Here is a 27500-nt window from a genome sequence, read left to right as displayed (position 1 = left end):
TAACCCCTCCGCTCTAGTCGCTTCTGCAAATGATGTCGATATTCTTTGGCGTGTATTTATTTATGTTACGTTGATCTTTTCCACGCCAATTACCTCCTGTTTATAGTCAGTTAATATTCTCGTGTGTATTCATAGTTTGCTGATTTCCACACCATTTAGTTGCGGTATATGGTTAGTTATTATTCATAGTTATGTTGATCCCTGTACCAAGCAGCTCTAGGATGTTTGAAGTTAATTCCCTCACTTCTTTTTCTTTATATTTACGATGTTTTGTTCATATGGTGACCTCTTGTATGTGGGAAGTTAAAATTCTCTCTAATGTATGTTTTGCTGTGTTGATATTAACCCAGTATTACCTTGAGACATTTAATATTAAGACACACAGGTGAAAAAAGCACAGTATTTGACCTCCGCTGCTTGTCATTTTCTCTCCTGGTTAATATTCATGAGCTGAGAGAGACTTATTATGTTTCTGTGGTCGTTTATAAGTTCGTCTGATACAGTATTTCCTCTCCTCTGCTTCTTACTTTGATGGTTAATATTCCTAAGCTGAGAGAGGCTTGGTATAGTTCACTGCCTATTGATGACTCTCTGATATACACCATTTCTGCATCTCCCTTTTCTCTGCTGGCTAATATTCCTAAGCTGAGAGGGGCTTGGTATGTTTCTCCGTCCAGTAATGCTTCTCTTTGGTATGATGCGTCAGGGAGGAAAGTGACGGACATAAGTGTGGAGTAGACGCAGTGTATTTGTAAACCAATTTTTGTGCCTAACTGTACATGATGTTGGGCGGGAAGACTGGGCGGGAGAAGTGTTTATGGACGCGGCTGGCACATGGCTATTGATTTTTAACTTAGTGCGTGTGATTCATGGGGCGGAGTCACACGGCGCCTGAATTCACCAGACCCACCGTCGAGACACATAAGTAATACCAGAAACAAAATTCAAACTACTTAAGAGGTACGGATGTCTGTTTTAATTAAAGAATTTATGTTTAAAAAAATAAAAAGATTAATATAAATGTGTGCTAAGGTGAATGAGCAGAATATATCATGAACAGACAGAGGCCAGGAGTGTCTTCTTCATTTTACTTTTGCCGTGTCAGACGATTTTACTCAGCTTGGGACAGACGCTTCGAGGTGGAGGGGTTGGCCATACCCGTAACACACCCTCCAGCAGGAGCGAGCCTTCCTGAGCTGAACAAAATCGTCTCAGCAGCAAGAAGAAAGTAGGAATGTCACCCGGAGTCACAAGATTAAGAAGCTGGCGAGTCTACTAAACCCAAAAGACGAGCCCGTAGGGAGCTTTTGTGGGGGCTTGGTGGCTTAGTGGGCTAGTGGTGTTAGGGAGGGGGTTTGAGGGGAGGGGGAAGCTAGGCGGGGGGAGGGGAAAGCTAGGAAGGGGGCTAGGGGAGGGGAGATGGAAGGTTTGGGTGGGTAGGCGGGGAGTCGTGAGTTTTGCAGCCGACGGAGCGAAAGAGTGGCGCCAGCAAGGGGAGGGGGGGGAGTGGGAGTAGTGGAGGAGTTTGTAGGCTAAATGGAGATGGAGGAGGAGGAGGAGGAGAGAATGGAAAGGGAGAAGATGATAGGGGAGGAGGAGAGAATGGAAGAGAGGATGGAGATGAAGAAGGCAGAAGGGAAATGGAGGAAGACTGAAGGGTGTAGAAGTGGGAAAGGATGAAGTGAAGCTGTACTGAGGATCAGGAGGGAGAGGAGAGAGCAAAAGGATCGTGAAAAGAGAGGGTGAAGGGTGAAGGATAGAGAGGGAGAGTGTGAGGGATAGAGAGGGAGAGGGTGAAGGATAGAGGGAGTGGGGGAGGGTGGAAGAGGAGAGGAAGGGACAAAGTGGAGGAGGCGATTTGTAAGCTAAGTGGAGAGAAAGAGGAGGAGAAGTTGAATTTAGTCCCGCTGGCCGTGGTTGGGGTCACTGGGGTGCTGTGTGGAGAGAGAGAGAGAGAGAGAGAGAGAGAGAGAGAGAGAGGGACAGAGAGAGAGAGAGGAAGAGAGAGTATTAGGTCTTTGGTATACATCGTCGCCTGAGATTTCCCCACTTCTATTGCTTTACCATCGTGCCTGTGAGGGTAAACCGCGGTAAGTCACCCTAAAACCGCAGAAAACAGCCGTAAACCCGCACGAAAATACCCGTAAACCGCACGAAAATAGCCACTAAAAGGGACATAGGCGTCGTGGAGAATGACGCTCTCTTTATGAATCGGGAGAGACGGATTTATAAAGGATCTTAAAAACTAGACCCCCTCCGGTGCTGCCCTCTCATGATCTGAACAACTCTAGTATCCTGCCAGCTTACGTCAGACGATTTTATTCAGCTGGGAGTGGGTCATAAGTGCCTGAGAGTATAGGTAAAAACTGGCTAAGATCTTTTATAAATACAGGTCCGGTGGCCGTTGGTAGAGATGGCCAATAGGGATGTGTTATGGCGGGCTTGGGGCCAATCTTGTCTTCGGGAGGTTTTGAATATTTAGTTTTAATTTCTCTAACTCTCGACAATACTCCTTCTACTTTAACTTGGCGCAAAATTTCCATCTATCCATCGTTACTTGCTGAGCTAGAAGAGATGAACACTAGAATCTGGTGCTAGTCACGAGGAATCGCTGTGGACGGGGAGGAGGAACGTATTCTGTCATTTATTTTCTCTTAACTTTGGCCATGTGGAGAGGATGGAGAGTGAGAGACTGACGAGGAGAGTGTGAGTGAGTTGGAGGGGGAGAGAGAGAGGGGAAGGCCAAGGATGAGATGGAGGGATGGAGTGGGGAGGCATATGAGAGAGAGGTGTGTGAACTGGGAGCAGGGCAGTGATATGGCTGGTGACAGGGTGACGTGGAGGCGATTTGCTTGCGGCCACCCCTTATAAGGGATTAAGGAGTCTGGCAATAGATAGACAGATAGACTTTCGACACTACTCTGTCCACTTTGCCTTGGCGTAAAATTGCCGTCTCTCCATCGTGAATAGTGAATCGTTACATTGGACCGACACTAGAATATGATGCTACCCACGAGGGGAGAATTAAGGGGAAGAGGGGAGAAAGGAGGGGAATAGCAGAGTCAGAGAGAGGGGAGACTTAAAAGGGAAGACAGGAGGAGAGGGTGACGTGGGACAGTGAGGGGAATTTGGGGTTGAGGGGATGAGGGTGGATTTAAAGGGAAGAAGAGACAGGGGGAGGCAACGAGGGAGTCAGAGGGGAAGGAAAGAGGGGAGAAGGGGGACGGAGAGCTGCAGAGGGGAGTCCAAGGAGAAGTGGGGACTTTAAGGGGAAGAGGGGTTGAGATGGGATGACAAGGGGAGGAAGATTGGAGTGAGAGGGGAGGGGAGAAGGGGTAGGGTGTGGGGAGACAAGGAGAGGAATGCGAGAGTGAGAAGGGAGGGGAAAGAGGAGGAGGGGGGAGGGATGAAGGGAGACAAGGAGATGAATAAGAGAGAGAGAGAGAGAGAGAGAGAGAGAGAGAGAGAGGAGGGGTCTTAAAGGGAAGAGGAGAGCAGGGGAGGGGTGGGGGGGTCACCGTGGTCTGCCCTTCCCCTGTTGGTGGCGAGCAATTAAATGTTTATAGGGGACTCTGTGGGGAGGGAATTTGGTAGGGTGGTCCTGGAAAGTGGTCCGGGTGGATGCTGGCAAGTGGTCCGAGTGGATGCTGGAAAGTGGTCTAGGTGGATGCTGGAAAGTGGTCTGTTTGGATGCTGGAAAGTGGTCTGGATGGATGCTGGAAAGTGGTCTGGATGGATGCTGGTAAGCGGTCTGGATTGATGCTGGAAAGTGGTCTAGGTGGATGCTGGAAAGTGGTCTGGATGGATGCTGGAAAGTGGTCTGGGTGGATGCTGGAAAGTGGTCTGGATGGGTGCTGGAAAGTGGTCTGGATGGATGCTGGAGAGGGGTTGGTCCAGGAGGCAGGAATTCCAGTATCAGTGTTCATTTACGTTTTTAATTTCCTTTATTGGTGGTGGAGGGGGGACGCCTTCACGTGGTGGCACTACTATAACCAAGCGGCTCGACTGCCTGGTTATACGAACGTCCCTCAGCCACCTCCCTATCCCACGAAAGGAGGACGGGGGACTGCAGGAGAGTGGCAGCCTGCAGTCCACTGAGTTCACGTTTGAGATGAACTTGAAGCCATATCAACAACAACACTAATAACAATAATAATAACAACAGGAACAGCCCCTTCATTACGATGGCTTATTTTGTATTTTATTCTTGCTTCCAAACAGACGATTTTACCCGAGTTAGGAGACACATTTTTCTAACCAGAGGAGTTAGATCTAGCCTTCATTATCCTCATTCACTATTGGAGGGGATTCGTCTATGTAAAAATTCATAGTTAGAGATGAAAAATTTATTGGTCATCGAGAATTATTATTATTATTTTTTCTTTACTGAGAGAGAGAGAGAGAGAGAGAGAGAGAGAGAGAGAGAGAGAGAGAGAGAGAGAGAGAGAAGATTACGGTGTATTGCGGTTCATACATTTTCCAGACATTCATATTCTTGCCATACATTCATCATACTGCCATCCATGCATTCCAGTCTTTCCACTCACATTCCAGCTCCATTCGCCATACATTCCAGTTAAACATTCATTTTATACGTTCCAGTCATACATACCATTTATACATTAGTCCTACGTTAATCAATACATTCCAGTTCTGCTTTCCAGTCCTAAATTCCAGCCCTGCATTCCAGCCACACGTTCCAATTATTCCAGTTATACATTTCAGTCATTCTAGTTATCCATTCCAGTCGTTCCAGTTATACATTCCAGTCATTCTAGTTAAACATTCGAGTCATTCCGGTTATACATTCCAGTCATTCCAGTTATCCATTCCAGTTGTTCCAGTTATACATTCCAGTCATTCCAGTTATACATTCCAGTCATTCCTGTTATACATTCCAGTCATTCCTGTTATACATTCCAGTCATTCCTGTTATACATTCCAGTCGTTCCAGTCACGCGTTCCAAAGACGTGTTCCAGTGATTCATGTCCCATAGAAGTGTTCCAGAGATGTATATCCAAAGACCTGTTGCGTAAAAAGTGTTCCAAACGCGTTCCATAGAGTCGTGTACCATAATTCGCGTTCCAAAGACGTGTTCCGTAGAGTCAAGTACCAGAGCTCCACGTTCCAAAGGCGTGTTCTAAAGACTTGTTCCAAAGACGTGTTCCATAATTCGTGTTCCAGTACGTGTTCCATATCCCGGTGTTCCAAAGACCTGTTCCAGTACGTGTTCCCTATCCCGGTGTTCCAAAGACGTGTTCCAGTACGTGTTCCATATCCCGGTGTTCCAAAGACGTGTTCCAGTACTTGTTCCATATCCCGGTGTTCCAAAGACGTGTTGTTCCAGAGACGTGCTGCAGAGAGGGCTGTTAACAGGGCGTAATGGCTGTCGTCTGGTAGTTAACTTGGTGCTCGTTAGAACCAATTACTCGGCTCTAGACATTGAAGGCTCGTTACGTGGCCAATCTTGAGCTGCAGTTAAGGGTGTTGGCAGGGAATATCAAAGGCCTATGGGGGTTGACCTAATGGGGGATGGTTTGTAATGGTAGCTGTTTGGAATGGTACCTTTTAAATATTTTCCGATGGTGACTGTTTGTAATGGTTGTTGATGGTAGTTATATTTAATGGTTCTTATGGTTGTTGTGTATCATGGTGACTGGTTTGTAATGGTAGCAGGTTGTAATGGTACCTTTTAAGTGGTTCCTTATGGTGGTGGTATTTATTGGTGACTCTTTCTAATGGTTTTTGATGGTAGCTGTTTTTAATGGTTCGTGTGGTTGTTGTTTATGATGGTCACTTTTTATACTGGTTTCTGATGGTGCTTGATTTTGATAGCTCTTATGGTGACTTTATTATTATCACTTAATTATGGTGGTTGTTTTTAATGGTGACTGTATGTAATGGTGATTTTCTGATGTCAAATGGTGACTGTTTGTTATGTATTTAGAAGAGACGGTATTGATGCAGCTGATGGTGACTGTAATAACGTGGCAGGTGTAGGTGTGGCTGGCAGGTGTGGATGGCTGATTTGGGTGACAGGTGTGGATGGTAGATGTGGGTGTCAGGTGTGGATGACAGATGTGGATGTGGATGACGTGTGGAATACAGATGGGGGTGTGGATGACAGGTGTGGGTGACATGTAGGTGTGGGTGACAAATGTAGGTGTGAGTGACAGGCGTGGATGACAGATCTGAGTGTGGGTGAGTATATAGTATGACTGTGTGTGTGTGTGTGTGTGGGTGTGTGTGGGTGTGGGGGGGTATGGGTGTGTGTGTGTGTGTGAGTGAAGGTAAGCATGTTTCAAAAATCAATGTGAGGGAGAAGGCAGCAAGCAATGCGACGCAACACTGCGGAATATACCTTGCCCCCTCACCCCCTCACCATCACCCCTCACCTCTCACCCCTCACCTCTCACCCCTCTCCCTCTTTCCCCTCTCCCCTCACCCCATCACCCCTTGCTCTTCACCTCTCCTCATCCTTTTTCTCCCCGCAACTCTTCCTTACCTTCACCCCCTTATCTCTCCATTTCCCTCCTCACTCCTCTCCCACTTTCATTTCTCACCCCCCATCCCTTCCACCCCACCCGTCCCTCTTTCACCCCTCACCCCTCCAGCCCTTACTTTCTCTCCCCTCACCTCTGTCTTTTTCACTGTCACCTTCCAACCCACTCCCCTCACCCTTCTCTTTCTCTCACCCCCCTCACCACAACCTCCCATCATTCCAGCTCTCTCTCTCTCTCTCTCTCTCTCTCATCTCAGTGTTCAAATTCCTCACTCTCTTCTCCCTCTCACCCTCCCTCCCTTCCCCTCACTCCTCCCTCCTCATTTGCTCTTTCCTCTTCCTCCTACTGTTACTGTCACCCCTCTCCCCTCACCCCTTTCACCCTCCCTCTTCACCCTTCACCCTACGTAAGCTCCCCTTTCCCCTTCATCGTCCCCTTGCCAAGCTGCCCTCCCCTTTCCTCCCTCACCCCTTTCCTCCCTCACCCTTTTCCTCCCTCACCCCTTTCCTTCTACACCCCTTTTCTCCCTCACCCCTTTCCTCCTTTAACCCTTCATTTCTCTCTCCTTCCCTCTTCCTCTTTTTCCGTCTCCCTCACCCCTTCATTCTTTCTTTATTTTTCACCCTCATCCCCACGTCACTTCCTCACCCTTCCCCCCTCACCCTCTCACTTCATCCCTTCCCTTTTCCTCCCTTCCTCCCTGACCTCTTCCTTCTCCCCTACCCACTCACCCTGACTCTCTCATTATCTCTATTCCTCTTTCTCCTTGACCCCACCCCTCTCTCTCTCTCTCTCTCTCTCTCTCTCTCTCTCTCTCTCTCTCTCTCACCCCTTCCCACCCACACAACACTGCAATGAGCCTCTTAAGGTAGCCACATTACGACAAACTCCCGCCATTTGCGAGTAGTTGAAGTTGAGTGCAGAAATTGCGTGCGTATTAGCGTGTGAACATGGTGAGTGGGTAGTGTGGGAGGAATAGTGTGTGTGTGTGTGTGTATGTGTGTGTGTGTGTGTGTGTATGTGTGTGTGTGTGTGTGTAATAGATTAATTCAAGCATACGTATGTGTGACTTGGCTGTGGGTATGTGTATGGATATGAGGTGTACGTGTGCTGTGTGTATATATATATGTATGTGCGTGCTGTGTGTATATATGTATGTATGTGCGTGCTGTTGTATATATGTATGTATGTGCGTGCTATGTATATATATGTATGTGTGTACGTGCTGTACGTAAATATATATGTATGTGCGTGCTGTGTATATATGTATGTATGTGCGTGCTATGTGTATATATGTATGTGTGTACGTGCTGTACGTAAATATATATGTATGTGCGTGCTGTGTATATATGTCTGTATGTGCGTGCAGTGTCTATATATGTATGTATGTGCGTGCTGTGTGTATATATGTACGTAAGTGCTTGCTGTGTGTATATATGTATGTGCGTGCTGTGTGTATATATGCATGTGTGTGCGTGCTGTGTGTATGTATGTATGCGTGTGCGTGTGTGGTTTGTGTGCGTATGACTGGAGTGAGAGTGGCGTCGTTAAGAATAAATGTGTATGTCATTGCTAACCCTAAATTATTTTTCTGCACATACCGACTGCAATCCTGGCCAGCTGCTTGTATGAATGAGGCTTGGGTAATGAAGGAGTGAGACGCGATGTGAAAAGAGTAATGAATGAGTCGTGTCGTGAAAAGTGTAATGAATGAGTTGTGAGTAATGAATGAGGCGTGAAAAGTGTAATGAATGGGTCGTGTCGTGAAAAGTGTAATGAATGAGTTGTGAGTAATGAATGAGGCGTGAAAAGTGTAATGAATGGGTCGTGTCGTGAAAAGTGTAATGAATGAGTTGTGAGTAATGAATGAGTAATGTTGTGGAAAGTGTAATTCGTGTTATGTGCTGTGAGTCGTGTTATGGTGTTACGATTCTAGTGTTAGGGTGGTGCTATGAATCATGTTACTAATGTTATGTGTGGACCTGGTGTTATGATGGTGCTATGAATGAATCTAGTGTCTTGAATGGTGTTATTAGTGGTGTTATTGTGTTATGAATGAATCTGGTGTTATGAATGGTGTTATGAATGAATCTGGTGTCTTGAATGGTGTTATGAATGAGTGGTGTTATCGTGTTATGAATGAATCTGGTGTTATGAATGAATCTAGTGTCTTCAATGGTGTTATGAATGAGTGGTGTTATCGTGTTAAATGAATCTGGTGTTATGAATGGTGTTGTGAATAAGTCTTGTGTCTTGAATGGTGTTATGAATGAGTGGTGTTATCGTGTTATGAATGAATCTGGTGTTATGAATGGTGTTATGAGTGAATTTAGTGTCTTGAATGGTGTTATGAGTGGTGTTATCGTGGTATGAATGAATCTGGTGTTATGAATGGTGTTATGAGTTAAGTTGAACAGTGATAAGTTGTGAGAGTGGAATTTAGATATATATGTGAGTGATATGAGAAGTGTAAGTTATATGTGAGTAGGGTGAGAGGTGTGGGGGGTGGAACTGTAAGGTATATGTAAGGTATAAGGTGTAAGGGGTGGAATTATGAGGTATATGTGCGTTATGAGAGTGGAAATTATCTCCAAAATCTCCCTCCCTTAACCTGTATTTCCCCCTTGTCTCTTCCTACCCCTTTCTCTCACTTATCTCTCATATATCTTACTCATTATCTTTCTTCTCCCTCCTCCTCTTCCTCCCTTACCTCTGACTCTTACTGCCTCCTCACACTCCCTTCATTTTCCTACTCAGTCACCTCTTCCTCATCCTCTCTGATCTCATACTCATTTCACTCTTCTCCTCTCCTCTTACCCCTGTATTAATTTCTTAGTCATCTCGTCTCCTGTTCATTCTCTTTCATCTCCCGCTCTTCCTTCCTCACATCTCACTCATGTCTCTCACCTTTGCCTCCCTCCTAACCTCCTTTCCTCACCTCTCTCACTTCACCATCCACCTTCACCTCTCTCACACACCTCTCACCTCTCCAGGCTCATCTCTCTCACACCTCTCTCCCTTTTCTTCTCCCCCTCACCCTTGCCTCCCTCTAAGATCAGGTACATTACACTGAGACGCAGGTAAAAGTACGTCACCGGACCGAAGGGGTTGGACTGTAGGTGTGCGTGAACAGGGAATCTTTAGCACAGAGAGAAATAGGTCGTTCATGAGTAGGTACATTGGCAGAAGGATGAAGCCGAGTAGGATAAACGCAGGATAGACCCTTTAGACAACGAGACTTTATTTAATATTAATTAATTTATTTTATTTTAGCTACCACCGGGCGATTTAATTTAGGTAAGAAAGAGCTTTTGTAATGAAGGAGGTGAAGGGAAAAATGAAAAAAAAAAAAAGACAGGAAAAGGGAGAGGAAAAGGTAAGAAAAGACATGATGATGGAGTAAGGGAGGGAGGGAGGAGGAAGAAAAGTGATAAATATGAGGGCGAAAGGATTGAAAGAGAGATAACAGGGAGAGGAGTGGGGAGAAAAGTTTTTAAAAAGTGGGAGAAGAAAGCATGATAGAGGAGACGAGTGAGTGAAGGAGGGGGAGGTAAAAAAGAAGACTGAGGAACAAGTTGTAAGAGAAGGCGGTGAGGAAGGGAACGAGCTAGAGGGGAAGAGAAAAAGGTGAGGGGTGGATTGGGGGCAGGTAAGGGGGAGGGGGCAGGTGGAGGGGTGTTGGGGGAGACCTGACCCCTCTTTGACCTTCATTACATCAAGGCAGAGTTAGTTATTTTTTAGTTATTCAAATGAGGTGGGAATTAACCTTAGACTTCAGCAGAAAAATTGTCCTAACACTAAAGCTTACGATTTGAGAGAGAGAGAGAGAGAGAGAGAGATTTTTGCCCCAACCAGACGATTTTTCTATTATTCTTCATGTAAAGAGTGAGGGGAGTTGCTAGTTTCCCCTCACTTCCCCTCACTTTCCCTGGATTTGGCGAGGGGAAAGAGTAGGAGTGGTTGGTGAGAGTGTTGTAAATATCGGATACTGAGAATTCGTGTGTCCTGTTACTGGGCCTGAGAGAGAGAGAGAGAGAGAGAGTGGAAAAGACGGGCGAGTAACGAACATGAGACGTCCGCAAGACCACTAAACACACACACACACACACACACACGCTCTAATAGTTACGTGCACTTCGGTTTTATACGCTGTGGTGCGGAGCGAATCGAACGGGCCCTCTAGCCTGTTAGTTCTTTTATTATTTCGCTCCATATAAGTTACAATTACAAAGAGATTTATATATTCACAGACGCAAGGTTAGGGAAACATCTGTATTTCCTTGCACACCCCTTTCTCTCTCCCTTTCCTTCGTTAACCTTTTCTCTCTAGTCCATTCTTTCTCACCCTCTCCTCCTCCTCCTCCTTTGCTGTCCTGTTCTTCTTCTTCGTCATCATCATCATCATCATCATCGTCGTCGTCGTCGTCATAATCACCCCTATCTCTCTCTCACCTTGATCTCTTATTACTTGTCTCTCTCACTTCCCCCATCATCATCATCATATCACATCACATCACATCACCCCTATCTCTCCTGCACCCGTGTCTCACTCCCCCACCCCCTCACCCCTACCTCCCCATCTCCCTCACTTTCTCCCCCCCCACCCCCTCCTGTTTACCCCAATTCCACAAAGCTAAATTGGAACTTGTATTTTTGAAAGCCTTTCCATAGTGCTTCAGACAGTGCCCCTTATCAGTCCTTCCCTTGCACGAGTGGTTTTTTATCTGTGTCTCTGTATCTGTTTTGGTAGTTTGTGTGTGTGTGTGTGTGTGTGTGTGTGTGTGTGTGTGTGTGTGTTCTATTCTTAGCCCATCTCTCCCAGACACACTCAAACTCACCCACCCTCACATTACCCATACACTCTGATTCACTCTCTTCTCTTTCTTATTCTTGGTCAGATTTCTCTTCTTCCAAACACTTTAGTCTCTCACAACCTCTGTCCATGAGTGTCTTAAGTATTTCCTCATGTCTAATTCTTGGTCTACCTCTTCCCCTTCTCCTCCATACCCCACACTCAATATGCAGTCACTCAAACCCCCTCCACCTTCTCCCTTCATTTTATCCCTCCACACTATCTTCCACCTCATCCATTTACCTCATTCCTCCACCTTTTCCTTTCATCTTATCCTCCAACCTTGTCCTTTCACCTTATTCTCCACCTCGTCCTTGGCCAACCTCTCCTCCTCCTCCCACGCACCACGCACTCAACACACCCTCCTCAAAAACCCCCTTACCTTGGCCTTCCCCTTGGCCTCGGTCTACTCCCCTTCCAAACACCTCACCCACAGTCTCACTTACTCTCCTAACCCCTTCACTTCGATGTCGTCTCTTCTTATTTTAGTCTTCCCACCTTCAGACGATTTTATTCAGCATGGGGATAGATTTGGTGGACTGGATGGATTACACATTGCCTTTTCAAAACCTCACATACACCCTCCCTCTACCATTCCTCCACTCACATACACCCTCTCGTCTATTTCTCCACTCCCATACACCCTCTCTCATCTACTGTTTCACCACTCACATAAACCTTCTCCCATCTATTTCTCCACTCACATACACACTCTACCATTCCTCCTCTCACATACACCCTCCCTCTACCATTTCTCCACTCACATACACACTCTTTCATCTATTTCTCCGCTCACATACACCCTCTCTCATCTATTTCTCCACTCACATACACACTCTTTCATCTGTTTCTTCACTCACATACACCCTCTCTCATCTATTTCACCATTCACATACATACAACCTCTCTCTACCATTTTTCCACTTCTCCACTCACACCCTCTCTCATCCACTCTGCAATCTTGTCCATCCACCCTGGTCGCCCTGTGCTTGTTCCTCACATACCACGCACCCGCACTCAAATAAACAAAAGAGTGGAAAGGGAAGCAAGCAGAACCTGACGTTTTAGTTCTTCGAGGTCATTTGTTATAAGGTGGGTTGTTGTTTTAGAAGTTTAAGACAAGGAAAACAAAGCAGCCTTGTTTTTGGTTTACTTGAGAGGGGAAGAAGCAAGAGAAGACAGGCCGTAAGACTAGAGAGAGAGGAAAAAGCGAAGGAAGGCAAACGAAAACGAAGAACAATGAAAAACGGAAGGAAAGCCAGGTGGGGGCAGGAAACAGGTGTGAATTAAAAGACGCCCAGGTAAACAGCCAGGTGAGACACTGGAGGGGAGGGGGAGAGACATGACGAAGGAGGTGGGGAAAGGGAGAGGAGGAATGAACGAGAGAAGGAGAGAGAATGGGGGGAAGAAATGAGAGAGGGAGGAAGGGGGAGAGGCAAAGAGAAGAAGAATGATATTAAAGGGAAGAGAGGGAGAGAGAAGGATTGAAAGAGAGAAGAAAAAGTGAGGAGAGAAGAGAGGAGGAGAGAGCAAGAGAAGCAATAAGAGTAAAAGAAGAGGTAAGAGAAAAAGAGAGTACAGAGCGAGAGATGAAGAGAGAGGGAAGGAGGATGGAATGAGAGAGGGAGAAGGAAGAGAGACCAGGGAGGAAGAAACGAGAGAGGGAGGGAGGAAGGAAGACGGTCAAAAGGAGAGAGAGAGAGAGAGAGAGAGAGAGAGAGAGAGGACAGGTAAGGGAACGATAAGATAAAAAATAAAATCCAGGTAGAGGCGGGAAAGCAGGTGCAAAAAATGGCGTAGATGTTCGTGCTCATTTTGTTTTCTTGCACGTATTTCTTAAGAGTTTATAGCTGAATATGACGTATCAGTATTCTGTGTGTTCTTTATGCATACTGTGGCCATTGTACAAAGATATAAGCGCTATGTAAGAGAATATGATAAAGTGTGTAGTGTGCAAAAAGGTAGTATTTTGACGAGTGTGAACGTCATAAGCCTACGAGAATATGGACTGTGTGTGTGTGTGTGTGTGTGTGTGTGTGTGTGTGTGTGTGTGTGTGTGTGTGTGTGTGTGTGCGTTTGTAGGTCTTGAGTCACAAACTTAGATCAGCTTCCTCTGTCTCTCTCATACACCCCACTCCTTCCCTCATGTATTCCTCCACCTTACCCTTCCACCTTGTATTCCTCCATCTTACCCCTCCACCTTGACGTTACTCCTCCTCCTCCTCCTCCTCCTTCTCCTCCTCTTTCATGTTCTCTTCACAACACTCCACTCCCACACGCCTTTCGTCTCTGTCTAAACACAGCACTCCCATGAATCCTCCTCCTGTATTTTAGGAGCGACAGTACTCCTCCTTGCTTCTTCTGGACAGGCCACTCTCATCTCTTCTTCCGCCTTGTTCTTCGTCTGTCATCATCATCATCATCATCATCATCATCATCATCATCACTTCCATATTCCTTCCCACATCGTCTTGGTCTACCTCTTTTCTTACAGGTACCTCACACACACACACACACACACACACACACACACACACACACACACACACACACACACACACACACACACACACACTTAGTCACCACCACCCTCCTCTTCAGTCAAACATTCCTTCATATCCAGATAAAGTCTTCAAAAACGATGCCAGTACATATTATTTCCATTTTTTTACCCATTGCAACCTCTATTATCCTTTATCTTATTGTTTGGTCGTGTTTCTCAATTTAACGTTCATTCTAGCTTGGTTGTGAAGTGTTTGGTGGTTGTATGAACGAAGATTTCAGTATAAACAGGTCTTACAGCAAATAATCATCAGAGATCATATTGTTTGGTCCTTTCCTTCACTTTATCATCAAATCTATAGTCGTTTGGTTGTGAAGTGTTTGATGGCTGTTTGAGAGAAAGGAATTGCATAACCAAGTAGTTTTATAACAGCATAACCACCTCCCTTTGGCGTATTAGAGTTCGCCTATTATTTCTGCCTCCAGACGATTTTATTCAGCTTAGGAAAGACAGGTAACGAAGGGGTTTGTGCAGTTTGAGTCCACCCCCTCCAGCTCAGAAAATCCACCCCGAGCTGAAGAAAATCGTCTGGCGGTAGGACGAATATAAAAGACGATGCCGTAAAAAGAGTCGAAAGTCAAGAGAGATTCAGAATAAGGGTTTAGGGGTGTCTAAGTTATGTAAACGTTGTGCCTACGGAGAGCAAAGTTATCGTGGTGGAGTGCTCAGGGCTTAAACGTTTAGGATGCAGCCCTCAAACGTTTACACAGACGTTTCGGTGAGGATAAATACTGGAGATACGAGAGATGGAAGGGGTGGGAAGGAGAAAGAGAGAGAGAGAGAGAGAGAGAGAGAGAGAGAGAGGATGGGAAGGAGAGGGGTAAGGGAGGAAAGGGAAGACTGGAATGGAAAGATGAGGGGAAGAAAGAGAAGAGGGAGAAAAGGGTGGAAGGGGCAGGGGAGGAGAGGATAAGGAAAAGAGAGGAGAGGGAAGAGAAGGAAGAGAGGATAGTAATGGGAAAGATAGGATGAGAAGGAGATTGGAAGAGAGGAATTGGGGATATGGGGAGATGTGAGGAGGAGAGGGAGGGATAGAGAAGAGCGGAGAAGGAAGGAAGGAGAGGGGCTGGGAAGGAGTACAAAGGAATACAAAGCAATGCAAACAACAAACTTACTGATTATTACAAAGCTGTTTGGTTAGGGTAGATTATAAAAAATGTAACTATTCTGTAAGGCAATGACAAGGATAGCAGACCAGCGAGGGAAGGGGAGGAAAGGAGGAGAGAAATGGAGAGGAGAAGCAAGCGAAGTTAGCAAAGTAGAAAGGGAAAGGAAAGGTAGAGAGGAAGAGTTAAGAGAAGAAGAGAGAGGAGGAGAAGGGAGAGGAGAGGCGAGAGGATGAAAAGGAGAGGAGAGGAGAGGAGAGAGGAGGAAAGAGGAGGGAGAGAGGAAGAGAGAGGAGAGGTGAAAGAGGGGAACAAGAAAGAGAGGAGTGCCGCGAGAGAAACAAACATTTAAGTGTAAATAATGATTCTTCTTTGAGGCTGTGAGAAAAGAAGAAAATATGTGAGATCTTTCTGTATTACTCAAGAGAGAGAGAGAGAGAGAGAGAGAGAGAGGGGAGTCTGGTAAAGGAGAGGTAGTGGTATTGTGATGGGAGAGAGAGAGAGAGAGAGAGAGAGAGAGAGAGAGAGAGAGGCGGGGAAAGCCAGAGCAACAGGTACAGTTCCCCGGTGGCCTTGTGTGTGTGTGTGTGTGTGTGTGAGAGAGAGAGAGAGAGAGAGAGAGAGAGAGAGAGAGAGAGAGAGAGGCTTTTGGACCACGATATGCCACTAGGAGAAGGAGCCCGGTCACCTACCCATAAATATATACGATTAGGTTAGTCTGCCCTCGGATCCAACACTTTAAAAGGAGTCGAATGGGATGGGATGCTACTTGGTACTTGATGCTCTCTCTCTCTCTCTCTCTCTCTCTCTCTCTCTCTCTCTCTCTCCATCCCTTTTCACCTATCCTGATATGAAAAACTCGAAATCCTGTGAAAATCGTCTGAAAAACGTGTGAAAAAGTCTGAAAATCATGTGAAAAACGTGTGAAAAGCATGTAAAAAAACGTGTGAAAATCATGTAAAGAAACGTGTGAAATTATGTGAAAACCGTGTGAAAATCATGTGAAAAACGTGTGAAAATCGTGTGAAAAACGTGTGAAAATCGTGTGAAAATCGTGTGAAAAACGTGTGAAAATCATGTGACAAACGTGCGAAAATCATCTAGAAAACCTGTGAAAATCATGTGAAAAACCTGTGAAAAACGAGTGAAAGGCATGTGAAAAACGTCTGAAAATGTGCAAGTCTATAATCATGTGAAGAGCGTGTGAAAATCATGTAGAAACCTGTGAAAATCATGTATAAAAACGTGTGAAAATCATGTGAAAAACGTGTGAAAATCATGTGAAAAACGTGTGAAAATCATTTAGAAAACGGGTGAAAATCATGTGAAAATCATGAATCCAACGAGCAAATTGAAGGTGGCAGTAATTCAGTGAACCAGGCTCGAAAAGTTATGAAAGAGGGTAGCACTTGCCCCTCATTACCGCCTCACGCACTGAGACTGATTGCGTGTGCGTGTGTGTGTGTGTGTGTGTGTGTGTGTGAGAGAGAGAGAGAGAGAGAGAGAGAGAGAGATTAAAACCAAACCTAACACAAAGGGTCAAAAATTTTTAGTTCCATTTCCTACGCCTGATAAATTACTTATATAAATTCTAACTGAGGACAACTTTACGCCGCGTTTGATAAGTTTTTCTATTGCAAATCACCAAAGTTTAGGAATTAATTTGTTGAAAGCTCACCAGGCATGTTCTCATTTGTATTAGGCGTGTGTGTGTGTGTGTGTGTGTGTGTGTGTGTGTGTGTGTGTGTGTGTGTGTGTGTGTGTGTGTGTGTGAGACAGACAGACAGACAGACAGAGACACAGGTACACAGCGTTCATACAAGATCATTTTAGGTGTACTTACGTTGAGAGGAGGACCTGCGTATGATGTTCTCGAGGAAGGTGTTCTGGGGGGCCACAAGCCCCCTCCTGCCCCCCGGCATGGCTGGGGGGCCTGGCGGGTGCGGGCGTCACTGCTCCGACCACCTCACCCCGCCCACACTCCTACTACCGCCCCCTGGAACAAAAAATAAATAAATAAATAAAAATAGAAAGAAAAATCCTATACTCTTTTCACATTTACGTGGCTTAAAATTGCTCTCTCTCTCAGTTTTGAATGCCTAGTTTTGAGAGTAGATTAATACTAGAAAGGATGAATTAGTAGGAAAAAGGACCTTAGTGCGTAATAGCAAAGAGATGAAATTATTGTTTAACGTTGCCTAAAATTGCCGTGTGTCCTTCTTGAATGTTGAATCGAATAATACTTGGAAGGAAAGGAAAACTGAGCGTAATAGAATAGGAATGAATTAGTACCCAAACGCTTTGGTTGCAGAATATGCCGATTAAAACACCAATACAACGAATTAGCACCATAACCACCTCATATCAACTCTGCTACTACTTCCTCCTTCTCACACACACACACACACACACACACACACACACACACACACACCACAAATAACCACACTGCACTCCACCACAGCACACGCATATACACCTCACAAACTACACGCCGCCCATTTCTAACAACACAGAGCCGTTCCCAGCCCTGTGTATGGCGTGTGTATATCAGGGGCAGTGCGTGTGTATGCTGATGTTACTGCGGTGCTGAAGGTAATGCTGAGGCAGTGTCAGGATTCAGAGTAAATGCCGTATCGCGAAAAGCACAGTCTGGAATTAGTGTTATCACGTTACGGTAAATGCCAGGGGGGAGGAGGAAGAGGAGGAGGTGACAGGAGGATCAGGAGAGAGAGAGAGAGAGATTAGGGGAGGAGGATCAGGGAAGAGCGGGATTAGGGGAGAGGGATTAGGGGAAGGGGATCAGGGGAGAGAGGGAGTAGGGGAGGAGGTGACAGGAGGATCAGGAGAGAGAGAGAGAGATTAGGGGAGGAGGATCAGGGAAGAGCGGGATTAGGGGAGAGGGATTAGGGGAAGGGGATCAGGGGAGAGAGGGAGTAGGAGAGGAGGATCAGGGGAAGGAGTGACGTGTGAGGGACTGTGACGCCTTACTTTACATTACTCGACCTCGGGAACGGGCTGCGTAACCTATTCCCAGAGTCCGATGCTTTAAAGAAAAAGTAGAAAAACAAGGAGTAAGGATGACTAAAGAAAATGATAGGTAGAGGAGAAAATGTAGGTGGAGAGTAGGCTAGAGTAAGAAAGGTAGATAGATAGATAGATAGATAGATAGAGAGAGAGAGAGAGAGAGAGAGAGAGAGAGAGGATAAAAGTGGAGGAAGGAGAAATGTCGATAGAGAATAACATAAAATATAAAGATTGAAGGAGAGAAGAAGTAATTGAAGGAAAGCGAGGATTGACTGCTGGGGAGAGAAGGGGAGAGGGGGGAAGGAGAGGATGGGTGAGGGGAGTCATAACACGCACCCTCCCCCTCTCCTCTCCCCCCTCCCCTCCCCCACCCCCACCCCCTCCTACACACACCTCTCTTTATTACGGCAAAACCGGGACAGTTCTCTCCCACAACCGGGTCACCTTACCTGTGCGTACAGAGAGAGAGAGAGAGAGAGAGAGAGAGTGTGTGTGTGTGTGTGTGTGTGTGTGTGTGTGTGTGTGTGTGTGAGATAGACAGATCAGGGGAGAAAACGGAGAAAATGGAACAGAAAAATGAGATAGAAGGAGAAAATGAAGAAAACTTTAAAAAATCCACAAAAAACGAGAATAAAGACTGCTCGAAAGACGTCAAAATCTCCCTTCTTTCCTCCCCTCCTCCCTCACCCCCCCTTAGTTCCCTTCCTCCCCTCCTCCCTCACCCCTTTTGTCCCCTTCCTTCCCTTCCCCCCCCCCCCGCGAGACGAATTAGGCTGTAAAGTGATTATTCGGTACGTGACGAAAGGGCCGCGTGTCGTAGTGGGTTTTGGAGGCTCCCTGGTTCTCTCTCTCTCTCTCTCTCTCTCTCTCTCTCTCTCTCTCTCTCTCTCTCTCCTTCCTTCCTTCCTTCCTTCCTAGCACCTTCCCAGCATCCTAGCACTGCCCTTCCTTCTTTCCTTCCTTAACATCCTTCTTCCACTCTCCTTCCATCCTACATTATTTCACGCCTTTCCCTCCTCCCCATCCAAGCCCTCCCATCCCCCTCCCTCTTCATCCTCTCTCCCCCCTTTTATCCTCTCCCATCTTCCCCTTCTCCATCCTCAAACATCTCTCCCTGTCCATCCCATGTCATCTCCACCCTCACTTCATCTCCTTTCATCTCTCCCTCACCATCCCCTCCCATCTCTCCCCCACCATCCCCTCCCATCTCCTCTCTCACTGCGTCTCCTCCTATCTCATCCTGTCCATCCCTTCCCATCTCTCCCTCACCATCCCCTCCCTCACCCCATCCCACTCCCAGGTGTCCGGGGCTGTGAACTAATTACGTCCCTGCCTGGCATTCAGAGACACTTAAGTGAACTAGGGACCCCCACAGCTACGCCCAGCCCCCACCACACTTCACCTCGGTCCCCCACGCCTCGTCCTAGCCCACCACAGCTACACCCCAGCCCCCCACACCTCACCCCAGCCCTCCACAGCAAAACAGGGCTTGCCACAATACCTCCTAGTCCACCAAACCATTAAAAAGACGGTAACTCATCTTGGCTCATCATAATTCACCACAACACAGATAGGCTCACCACAGCACATACCGATTCACCACAGCACATACCGATTCACCACAGCACACCACAGTTCACCACAATGCATACCACTTCACCACAGCACGCCACAACACACCACAGTGCTCTGCGGTTTTACAACAGTATAATTTATATCAGCCAAATTGCCACGTCTTTAAAGTAATTTGTACTGTAATAAACGACACGCTGTTGTTTAAGTGGTGTAGGCTTAATTAGTATACCTGACACACACACACACACACACACACACACACACACACACACACACACACACACACACACACTTACATGCAAACATATTGTAAACCATATCCATGACGCCCACACATATCCTCTTGTACCAGGACACACACACACACACACACACACACATGGAATGAACACAATCTAAAAAACAGGAAACAGGGAAAATCAGAATAAGTAACAGATAAATAAATAAATAAATAATAAACAATCACCAAAATGCCCAATGAAACTAGTCTCTTAGCACCCCTCCTAGCACACACTCCTAGCACCTCAGCACCTCCCTAGCACACACCCCTAGCACCGCAACACCTCCCTAGCGCACACCCCTAGCACCCCAGCACCTCCCTAGCACACACCACACCCTAACACCTTCCAGCACACCACTGTACACGTCATAGAACACGCAAACATACCTCCTAGCACATCCCAACACACCTCCCAGTACACCCTAACACACCTCCTAGCACATTAGCACCTCTTCAAGCTCACCTCCTAGCACACCTCCTAACACACCTCCTAACACACCCAAGCACACCTCCTAGCACACCCATGCACACTTCCCAGCACACCTAACACACTTCCCTAACACATAAGGTGCACCCAGCACTTGAGAGGCTTCCCTTCGTCACACATGGGGGTTCGTCACAACAGCTGCCTGGCGACGGAGGGTGACTAAAATAGTGTGACGCTGAGGGTGTGGGTGCTAGGGTGTGGGTGCTAGGGTGAGGTGTGGGTACTAGGATGTGGGTGTGGGTGCTAGGGTGAGGATGTGGGTGCTAGGGTGAGGGTGGGTAAGTGTAAGGAGAGTGAGTATAAGTAGAAAGGGATGAAAACTGAGGGTGAAAGCGTGATGGCTAGGGTGATGGTTGGGCAGCAAAAGAAGGGTGAATATAAGGGGAAAGTGTCATAGGAGACGGAAATGGTTTGAGGGTGAAGTGTGAGTCTAGTAATAATTAGAAGGGTGATAGTGATAATGCAAAGGTGATAATGACACACACACACACACACACACACACACACACACACACACACACACACACACACACGTGAATCCATACAGTGGTTTACCTACGCTACGCAGCCACACACTGACAATCTGGGTACACTGTTTTTTTTTATCTTTTATTCTTCTGACTCAGACACGTTCCTGAAATGAGAGAGAGAGAGGGAGAGAGAGAGAGAGAGAGAGAGAGAGAGAGATTCCTTCCCACGATATGATTACGATATCAGTACTGTAATTTCTGTACCGATCCACATGATAGTACTGTACACACTACATTACTGTATTTATGAGCAGTGACAGATATCCACGTCAGAGAGAATAACGCTGAGGAGAAATAAGCTTTGATTTTAGTCGACTTGTTTTCGTCTGAACTGGGCCACTGAGTCTCCTTGGTTGCTAGTCAAAGAAGGGTTAGGAATCTTTCTCAGGTAAAATAAATGCCAGAACTGTTTCCTCTATATTCGCGTTTTCTTTTGATTTATTCTTGTTACTTACGATCGATTTTGTCAGCTTAGGAAAAAATCTTGGTGCTGAAGGGGTTAGTAAAGGCAAGACTTAACCCTTCTAGTAGTAGTGGTGATTGTGGTGATGGTAGTGATGTGATATGGTAGTGGTGATAGGCTTGGTGATGATGAAGTGTTGTAGTTGGTGGTGATAAACGAGATAGAAGTGATGTAAAAGGCTGGAAGTGCGAGTGATGATGGAGAATTATATGGATGAAAGTAGTGATGATATTAGTGATGATAGTTGTGATGACAGTGGTGTTGTTAGAGGCAGTAGTATTAATAAGTGGTGATAGGAGCAATAGGTGATGTAGATAGTGATGATAGTGATGAAATCGTGGGTAATACGATGGTAACAGTGATGAACTTAATCGTGATGAAGTTGGTGGTGATGGTGACAGAAGTTTTAATAGAAGTGGTGAGTGTAGTGGTGACAGTGGTAATTGGAGCGGTGACAGTGAAACAAGAAGTATGAGTAGGGTTGATGATGATAGTATTGGTGATAGTAGTATTGGTAGTAATGAAAGCAGAGGTGATGTTAGAGTGGTGAAAGGATTTGTAATGGTGGTGGTGATGAGTGGAGTGGTGACAGTGGAGAGAGTATTGGTGCTAGGATTGGTGGTGGTGGTGAGAGGAGTGGTGACAGTGGAGAGAGTACTGGTGCTAGGATTGGTGGTGATACAGTAGTGGTGACAGTGGTGATGATAGTGATGGTGAGTGAGAGCCAGAGTACTATCACGGAAGGTCAAGCAAGGCCCGCTATACCTCCTCTAATCAATACACACACACACACACACACACACACACACACACACACACACACACACACACACACACACACACACACACACACACACACACACACACACACACAGTAGCCCCCCAGGTAGCCACAGACAGAGTTAGGCTACGTGATAGTCCATTACGGTAGGCTACAGAGAGAGGTGGCCACAGAAAGAGATAGGCCGGGAGAGGGTTGTGGTGTGATTTTGGTGTGTGTGTGTGTGTGTGTGTGTGTGTGTGTGTGTGTGTGTGGTGCTGGGGTGTGGTGTAGCTGTGATGTGATTTGGACATTGTAGTGCGATAAACGTGTATTCAGAAATAAAATCTCTCTTTCACCTCCAAGCAATCGACACCAACATTCATCCTTTCGACATACAGTAAATATTAACAAGCATACAACCCATTTCTCACTGTTTATTTATTTTCTTTCGATTGATCTTGAAAACAACGTGAATTACCTCAGAATTCCATGCAGTTATAAAGCTTCTCACAGTCACTAAATTCTACACAAAATTGCTCTCAGCTCGCCTTACCAAATTAGTGTCAGAATCAATATAACATCCTTTTCACGATCATTTTTGTAATTTCGATTGATCTTAAAAGTGAAAGACATCGTTCTGAATTATTCTATATGTTAGATTTAGTGTCACACCATTTAATAAGCCTCACTTATTTTTTTTTTTCCAAACTAACCCAGCCACCATAATTCTTTCATCATCTTCATAAAAACGTACCTCTTTCATGTACCTTACTTTCTGTAGAATATTTTATGCTCTCTGCGTACTCTCAAAATCAACATGAATCGCATCAAAATTTTTGGATAAGATTATTTGAACTTTACATACCCAACAAAACCCTCTAAGATTCCGTCAAAACCATTCTTCTGGTTTACCTTCTTTTCCACCACTTTCTCGCTGTTTATTTTGTGTCATCGATCGGAGTTGGCACCAGAATAAATTACCTGGGGAAATATTAAGACTCCTGAGTTGACAATGCCCACACGAGACTGGCTTCTTGGGAACTGTGAGTCAGAGGTTGGCATAGTGATTGGTTTGCGTGATGTAGTTGGTGTGTGCAGTGATGTGTGAGCGTGTGTTAGTGTCGTATGGTGATGTGCTGGCTTGTGGTAGTGTGTAGTGATGTGTTAGTGTGTGTAGTGATGTATGAGCGTGTTTCAGTGTGTGTAGTGATGTATTAGTGTGTGTTAGTGTGTGTAGTGATGTATTAGTGTGTGTTAGTGTGTGTAGTGATGTTTTAGCGTGATGTAGGAGTGTGGTAGCGTGAAGTGAAAATCTCTTATAAGCAACAAAACACACACACACACACACACACACACACACACACACACACACACACACACACACACACACACACACACACACACACACACACACACACACACACACACACACACACACACACACACACACACAGGGCAAGAGTAGTATTTTTCTCCTGTTTTCTGTTGACGGTAAAAAACGTGAGAGGGAGTGGAGTGGAGAGAGAGAGAGAGAGAGAGAGAGAGAGAGAGAATTACTACGACCACAATATGACCTCAGTTTAACATCAGTATGACTTAAGTGTGACCCTTCAGTAATCCCCCTACACATCATCATCGTCATCACCGCCATCATCATCATCATCATCATCATCATCATCATCACATCGCACGATTATACAAAATTGTAGCCAGTTCTGAGAAAAGATTTGTTTGAACTGACTCGTCGTCCACGGAAGTTGTTTAGTAGCGGTGTGTGTGTGTGTGTGTGTGTGTGTGTGTGTGTGTGTGTGTGTGTGTGTGTGTGTGTGTGTGTGTGTGTGTGTGTGTGTGTGTTTGCTGTTGTTGTTGTTGATGATGTTATGTTGTTATGTTAGTGTATCGTATAGTTGTGTCAAGTGATGCATGATTGTGGTGTGTGGTGTGATTGTGTGGTGGTGATGTAGTGTGGTGTTATCAAGTGTACTGTGATGTATAGTGCTGTGTAGTTGTGCTGTGGATGTGTTGTGGTGATGCAGTAGATCAATGTGTTATACTGTACTCTTGTATTGTGAGAGTAATGATCTAGTGTTGTGTGTATGAAGTAGTGTTGTATGACGTATGATAGCTACGGCCAGGTGTATTTCCGTGTAGTTGTGTTGTTGCAGTGTACCTTCGCTGTATTGTTAGGGGACACAGATGAGAGTACAAGCCAACAGAACTATTAATTCTTTCCACTCTTTTTTCGTGAAGTGTTGCATTGTTTTGTGGTTGTGACTTGGTGGGGTGAGTCCCGTGTGTTGCTGGGAAGTGTTGGATGGTTTTATTTTTGTTGTTCTGGCCCTAGGTTCATTTAAAACGTGAACCCAGTGGACTGCAGGTTCAAATTCCCCTTCTCCTTCAGTCCACCCTCCTCCTGTTGGGGAATAGGGAGGGAGGTAAGGTGTGTTTGTATAATTAGGCAGTGGAGTCACCTGGTTATATCGGTGCCACCACGTGAAGGCGTCCATCTCCTTAAGTGGTTGTGTTTTGTTTGTATTCTGTCATGTTGTGTTGTGATGCTCTGTGTAAAGCTTAACGTATATTTATGTTATGTTGTGTTGTGTTGTTTAATGTGTTGTGTTGTGTTGTGTTGTGTTGTGTTGTGTTGTGTTGTTTGATGTGTTGTGTTTAGTGTTGTGTTGTGTTGTGTTGTTTAATGTGTTGTTGTGTGTTTAGTGTTGTGTTGTGTTGTTTAATGTGTTGTGTTGTTTTGTGTTGTGTATGTAAGGCACCTTGTACGTAAAGTGTTTCGATATTCTGAATTGTGTTGTGGAGCTGTGAACATTTCCTCTGCAGTTGTCCCCCACTCGCAACACTGTCCCTCCCCTTGTCCCCTCACCTCCCCTCACTCCCCTTCCTGTTATATCATTCCTCATTCTTTACATCCTCCTTCCCCCTTACCTTCCCTCACTTCCTTCCCTCCTTTACCCTTCCCTATTCCTTACTTCCCCCTTCCCCTCCCTTACTTCCTCCTGTCCTTAACCTTTCCTTATTCCTTACGTCCCCCTCCCCTCCCTCACTTCCTCCCCTCCTTTACCCTTCCTTATACTTTACTTCCCCCTTCCCCTCCCTTACTTCCTCCCTTCCTTAACCTTTCCTTATTCCTTACGTCCCCTTCCCCTCCCTCACTTCCTCCCCTCCTTTACCCTTCCTTATTCCTTACTTCCCCCTTCACTTCCCTCCTTTACCCCCTCACATCCCCACTATTTATCACAATCACAAAACACAACCCTTCCTGTTAGCGTTATTTTATGTGATATGGGAAGCTCCGTAACATCTCTTCCGTGGCGATTTATTTTGCATAAAAAAATTTAGGATTCCTTTATATATTATTTGTCATTTTAATGTTAACATAATTTCCACCAAAAACGTAAAAGAGGATATCGAGATTTGTAGAATAAATCGTTAGGGAAGAAGAGTTACGTAATTTCGAAGGCTACCGAGAATACAATCCATAAACCATCCATACTCTCTCTCTCTCTCTCTCTCTCTCTCTCTCTCTCTCTCATCTTCAGTTTTACACTATGGAAGGTCGTTCTGAATCTGAATAGAGTCGTGTAGTGTTAGATTCGCCTTTTGAGCTGCGTGTTTCGCCAAATGGGAGAGGCATAGAGGCAGACACACGCAGACGGTAACCTAGCAACGGACCCTCCAATTCTCCGGTCTCTGTACGGTCCCAAAACGGTCCTAAGGGGTCGATTGCTATGTGTGTGTATGTGTGTGTGTGTGTGTGTGTGAATAATTTTGCTGGAACAATGATCTTTTAAAATATTACCAAAGTTTTCGTAATTTTAAAAGGGAGATCTGAGGACGTTGACCATAAACCTTAATTCGCTTGAAAATATGACCCAAAATATCTTATGCAGTGCCGTGGATTGCGACGCCATTCCCTGTCTTTCTCTTTTCCGTGTTACGTTCATTCTTATTGCGTCTTTCGCTCTTACGTTCATTCTTTTTACTTATTTCGCTCTTACGTTCATTCTTTTTACTTCTTTCGCTCCTACGTTCCTTCTTTTTACTTCTTTCGTTCTTACGTTCATTGTTTTTACTTCTCTCGCTCTTACGTTTATTCTCTTTACTTCTTTCGCTCTTACGTTCATTCTTTTTACTTCTTTCGCTCTTACGTTCATTCTTTTGACATCTTTCGCCCTTACGTTCGTTCTTTTTACTTCTTTCGCTCTTACGTTCATTCTTTTTACTTCTTTCGCTCTTACGTTCGTTCTTTACACTTCTTTCGCCCTTACGTTCATTCTTTTTACGTCTTACGCTCTTACGTTCATTCTTTTTACTTCTTTCACTCTTATATTTTCAAGTTATGACTGATGATAGTTTAATATAGGTGATTTTTTTGGATATGGAGGGATGGAGTGGAGAGGTAAATGAGAGAGGAGGGTGTGAGCTGGGAGCAGGGCAGTGAAGTGGCGTTGGACAGGGCGACATGGAGGCGATTTGTTTGTAGCCACCCCTTACGGGATCGAGACGTCTGGCAATAGATGGATTTTTTTTCCGTACGTTGCATTTTGATATCACTAACTGGACGTAAACAAGAGGCCATGTGCTTCCTGTTGCTCGTGCTGATGGTCTCGATTTTGTTGTTCTCTCTCTCTCTCTCTCTCTCTCTCTCTCTCTCTCTCTCTCTCTCTCTCTTTCTCTCTCTCTCTCTCTCTCTCTCTCTCTCAGACTACCAAGCGCCTGTGTGAATTTCCCTAATTAGTTCAAACTCTTGCTAGAACTCTCCACCTCGAATGCTGAGTTGTAGCAATAGGTAAACGCTAGTACATGATGCTAGTCACGAAGAGGTGCTATGGCAGTGATGTAGAGCAAAACCAGTGTCATTTTCTCCCTCTGGACTACGTGAAATAAGCCACAGGAGGACGAAAATCTGGGCCAAGTTAGAATAAAAGGAGTTTATGGAACCTTTTGTTAATAGAATACAGATTGGGCGCCATTACAGGAGAGTAAAGTGTGGGGGGCAGGTGTGGGAGGGGAAGGTCTAGCCCATAAAAGAATTAAGGAATCTATTATCAGGAGCATAAGACCACACCCACCCCCACTCCACCCCCACTCCAGCCCACCCCCACTCAACCTCCACTCCACCCCCTGCCCAGGACACCCACACATAAACGTCAATGAGTAGGAACACCGCACGAGTATAATCTCCTTTATGGGGGTGGGGGATCTGGCCCCACTGCTCTCTCTCTCTCTCTCTCTCTCTGCCAGTTTATGTCTTAGTGGGAGGGGAGATACTAGGGTGGCAGCACGAGTGGATGAGGAGAGTGGATAAAAAAGATGTGGAGAGATTGTGGAGTTG

At 45.5% G+C, this 27500-nt stretch overlaps 1 protein-coding gene across 1 annotated transcript in view; it reads right to left on the bottom strand.

The window, feature by feature from the left end:
- The window catches only part of LOC145417881 (potassium voltage-gated channel protein eag-like), a 336066-nt gene extending 319075 nt beyond the window's left edge, over positions 1-16991 (bottom strand). Inside the window, exon 1 of the mRNA XM_080286497.1 lies at positions 16869-16991. Coding sequence (XP_080142623.1) covers positions 16869-16947 — 79 coding nt within the window. The 5' untranslated portion in view covers positions 16948-16991. The remainder of the gene's footprint in view (positions 1-16868) is intronic.
- Between the last annotated feature and the right edge of the window lie 10509 nt (positions 16992-27500).

This window comes from Coenobita brevimanus, chromosome 111, assembly GCF_032717465.1.
Source record: "Coenobita brevimanus isolate Jiangsu-jjx chromosome 111, ASM3271746v2, whole genome shotgun sequence".
Taxonomy (NCBI): domain Eukaryota; kingdom Metazoa; phylum Arthropoda; class Malacostraca; order Decapoda; family Coenobitidae; genus Coenobita; species Coenobita brevimanus.
This window is presented reverse-complemented; position numbering and strand designations above follow the sequence as displayed.